The 3,928-nt window shown below is 48.8% G+C and overlaps 1 protein-coding gene across 1 annotated transcript in view; it reads left to right on the top strand.

Annotated features, from left to right (window-relative positions):
- Positions 1 to 3,928, top strand: part of Mettl22 (methyltransferase like 22) — a 19,162-nt gene that overhangs the window by 9,107 nt on the left and 6,127 nt on the right. Inside the window, exons 4-7 of the mRNA XM_028778355.1 lie at positions 715 to 755; positions 840 to 984; positions 2,547 to 2,618; positions 3,070 to 3,123. Coding sequence (XP_028634188.1) covers positions 715 to 755; positions 840 to 984; positions 2,547 to 2,618; positions 3,070 to 3,123 — 312 coding nt within the window. The remainder of the gene's footprint in view (positions 1 to 714; positions 756 to 839; positions 985 to 2,546; positions 2,619 to 3,069; positions 3,124 to 3,928) is intronic.

Below are 3,928 nucleotides of genomic sequence, written 5' to 3'. Positions count from 1 at the left end.
GTGATTGAGTTCTGATGTCACAGACAAGACGGTGTTTTGCAGTGTTTCTTTTTCTCTTTCATCTTGTGTTTCCACTCCGTCCCACCATCAGAATCTTGTTCTGAGATATTTTGGACTTCAGAGTGTATACCAACCACCCTTCTCATGAAGATTTTCTTTAAAATATATAAAATGAAACTTACTGTGTTAGCTTCTGGTGCAGTTGTTAGAACATACTTTGGAAGGAGCTGTATTTATGTACATGTTTCAGTTTTAGAATGGAGGTTCAAGCCATGTGATACAGATGTGTACTTTAGCTGAGTTCAGACCTGATGTTCCTTGGTCCCTGGAACACTTGACAGTCACCCAGTGACCTAAAGGTCCTATTGAGGCTTCCATCTGCTCCCACCTGCTCCCAACTGTTCCCACCTGCTCCCAATCGCTCCCAACTGTTCCCACCTGCTCCCAATCGCTCCCAACTGTTCCCACCTGCTCCCACCTCCTCCCACCTCCTCCCACCTGCTCCCACCTGCTCCCACCTCCCAACCAGCTCCCAATCTGCTCCCAACCTGCTCCCACCTGTCAGTGCAGCCCATGCTTCTGCTTCTCCTTTGGTTGTTTAACTCTGCCACCCGTCTAACCAAGAGGGCAGACTGCCACATTACCTCCACCTCTGTTTTCTGTCCACTTCCGTTTCACAATGGATGCTTCTTTCTTGGTTTCTATCCTGTCCAGAGCACACCATGGCCACGCCTCTGGAGGATGTAGGCAAGCAGGTGGGTAGGCCCTATCCACTTCCTGTGGCCCCTGAGGGTCTCCTGAGCCTTGACTCACCTGTGTTTCTTTGTCTTCTCCTGCAGGTGTGGCGGGGTGCTCTGCTCCTGGCCGACTATATCCTGTTCCAAAGGGACCTCTTCCAGGGATGCACCGTGCTGGAGCTTGGGGCAGGCACAGGGCTCGCCAGCATTGTGGCAGCCACCATGGCACACACCGTTTATTGTACAGGTAACAACTCTACCTGTACAGTAGGGAGTGGTGGGCTCCATGATTTGTACCAGCTGTCAAAATGAACAAGGTCACCAGGTTCTCCACTCCCCATTTTCTGTTCAAATGGCCCTCAACACTCAGCTACCACAGTGTCACCCGCAGTCAGGAGATCATGAGCATGCAGTGTCTAGTGCTCTTTCTCTGCTTACCCTCCAGGGAAGAGCAAACAACTCAGGAAACCCTTAGACTGTCCTCTTCGAAGGCCTCACACACTGGCTTATCATTTGTGTCTAATGATAGAAACAGGCTTGTTCTTAGGGGAAAGTGTGAAGCAGAAGATGAAACTTACTCATAATTTTATAATTTCCAGAGTGATTCAACAGGGTGCAATGTCTTAGGCACCCACTGTGGGCCAAATACAGTTCCAGAGTATAAGCGAGCAAGTCTCTGCCCCAGGGACTCAAAAAGAAATGTACTTTTAACCGTTCGTGTATGAATATTTACACATGTCTGCGTGTGTGTTATAGTTTCCAGTCTTTTGAAGTTATCATCTTTTTCCTCTTACATGTTCTTTTTTTTTTCAAGATTTATTTATTTATTATGTATACAGTATTCTCCCTGCATGTATGTCTGGACACCAGAAGAGGGCACCAGATCTCATTATAGATGGTTATGAGGGTTGCTGGGAATTGAACTCAGGACCTCTGGAAAAGCAGCCAGTGCTCTTAACCGCTGAGCCATCTCTCCAGCCCCTTAAAGACAGTCTCACTATGTTTCCCAGCTGACCTAGAACTTACTGTGTAAACCAGGCTAGTCTTGGAACTCAGAGATACATTTGCCTCAGCTTATTTTTATTTTATATTATATTGCATATTATATTTGTGTGTGTGTGCGTGTGCGTGTGCATGTGTGTGCTGCATTCGTGCGTGCATGTGTGTTAGGAGTACAGGTGTTCTAGAGGGCATAAGATCCCCTGGAGCTAGAATTACAATGGTTGTGAGCCACCTGATGGGGGGTACTGGGAACCAAACTTGAGTCCTCTGCAAACACAGTGTGACATCTTAACCTCGAAGCCATTTCCCATCACACTTTAGTGCATATTCTTAAGGAATAACTGAAATTTCTATAAATAGTCACTATACGCTATGTGAGTACACACACAGTGTACACATACACATTTTTAAGAGCGTGTTCTTGTGTCGTTTAAGATTAGTAACGAGATCATCTTTACCGTTCTGTTTAGTCCTTTGCCAAGCACTCTGAGCGTCCTGGTCTTTCTCCATTTGTCAACTGCAGCAGTGAGCACCTGTGTGCCTCATCTGACACTCCTTAGAGTGATGAGTGGTCTGTGTAGCAAATGGAGTACTGTCTTAATATTTAATTTGAAATTACATCAGACTCACAGGGAAGTTCCTAAAACAATTCAGAATGTGTCATACCCTTCATCTAGCTTCCAGAGATGCTACCATCTTAAATGACCAAAGCACAGCAGTCCTTCCATTCGTGGTGGCTCACCCTGAAAAGTGCTGGAGACAGATATCTTAACCCATGTGTCATGGTGTGCCCTTCTGTCATTCCAGATGTCGGCACAGACCTCCTGGCCATGTGCCAACGAAACGTTGCCCTCAACAGCCACCTAGCTGCAACTGGAGGTGAGGGTCAGTAGCAGAGGTCGGGGTCAAGTGGGAGTCACCCAGTGGGCCAGTGTTGGTGGTAGCTTCCCTTGGTGAATCAGATGAAGGGAAGATGCCAGGTATTTCCTTGGTGTGACACAGCTTCTGAGCAGAGATGGTCTGCCCTGACACCGTGAAGCCTTCCTGACATCCCCAGGCTGACGGACAAATTCTCTCCCTCATGGATTTGGCTCATCCTGTTAGTTCCACCATAAGCACACAGTCTTAAACCATCCACCAAGCTACCATCCCCTGTTAGGATGACGAGTCTCCAGGGATGAGAACATGAGGAAGAAGGGGGTATGGGAAAGAGGGCGGTAGAGGAACTGAGAAGCATTAGATCCCTGCTTAGATGGTGAGGGTGAGTGGGGGAGGCGGGAGCGCTTACCCCCATTTGTGTGCAGTCTGGGACTTCTGTCTGCTCTTGCAGGTGGCGTGGTTAAGGTCAAGGAGTTAGACTGGCTGAAGGATGACCTCTGCACAGGTGTGTGCTTCTTGTGTCCCCTTGCTTCAGTGGCTCCTCTGTGGCACCTAGAGTTCTCAGCTCTGTGACCTATTGAGCACAGCGTCCTGGCTACCTCCACAGCCCCACATTTTGTGGAAGGCCTCCACAGGCTGCTGGGCCCTAGCTATCCTCTGAACAGCTACCACATGCTGGGCCCTTGACCACATGCTGTGCTCACCTCCCAATGTCCCCGGGGAATCAGTTCTGAGTGGGAGTGGAGAGATCTGCACTCGGATGCCAGGATGCAATCCCAGTCTGTGACCTGGGCCTGACCTCTTCCCAAAAAGCATAGTGAGTGGCTTCGAGAATTCCTGAATTCTTCCACAGATGATTCAGACCTGATGTTTGCTGTTTCTACAGCAGCTTCTCTCCTTTTCCCTGTCAGTAAGGAAACTGACTAAATGCCTGTCACCTCCCAAGCACACTGTGCTGTTACCCTTTGACCCTTGGCCTTCTTAGACATCTTCTGAGAGAGGTTTTAGTAACCTTTCTGTAAACACAAAAACTGAAATCCAGAGTGACTTGACCAATTTCCTGGTGTCACACAGTGAGCTGATTTGGCTAGTGATTGATAGATAATGCTCCCACAGGGCTCCTGGCCAAGGGGCAAGTGAGGATGAAACCTGCTTGCCCTCACCGGTGGCTTAACTGTGTGGCTGTCCCTAGATACAAGTGAACCTGTCTTTCTCCCTCTCCTTCTCTCCCTCTCTCCCTCTCTCTCTCTCTCCCCACTCTCTCCCTCTTTCCCTCTCTCCCTCTCCCCCCTCCCTCCCTCTCTCCCTCT

Source organism: Grammomys surdaster, unplaced genomic scaffold, assembly GCF_004785775.1.
Source record: "Grammomys surdaster isolate TR1022 unplaced genomic scaffold, NIH_TR_1.0 334, whole genome shotgun sequence".
In the NCBI taxonomy this organism is placed as follows: Eukaryota; Metazoa; Chordata; class Mammalia; order Rodentia; family Muridae; genus Grammomys; species Grammomys surdaster.
Note: the sequence above shows the minus strand (reverse complement) of the source record. Positions and strands in the feature narration are given on the sequence as shown.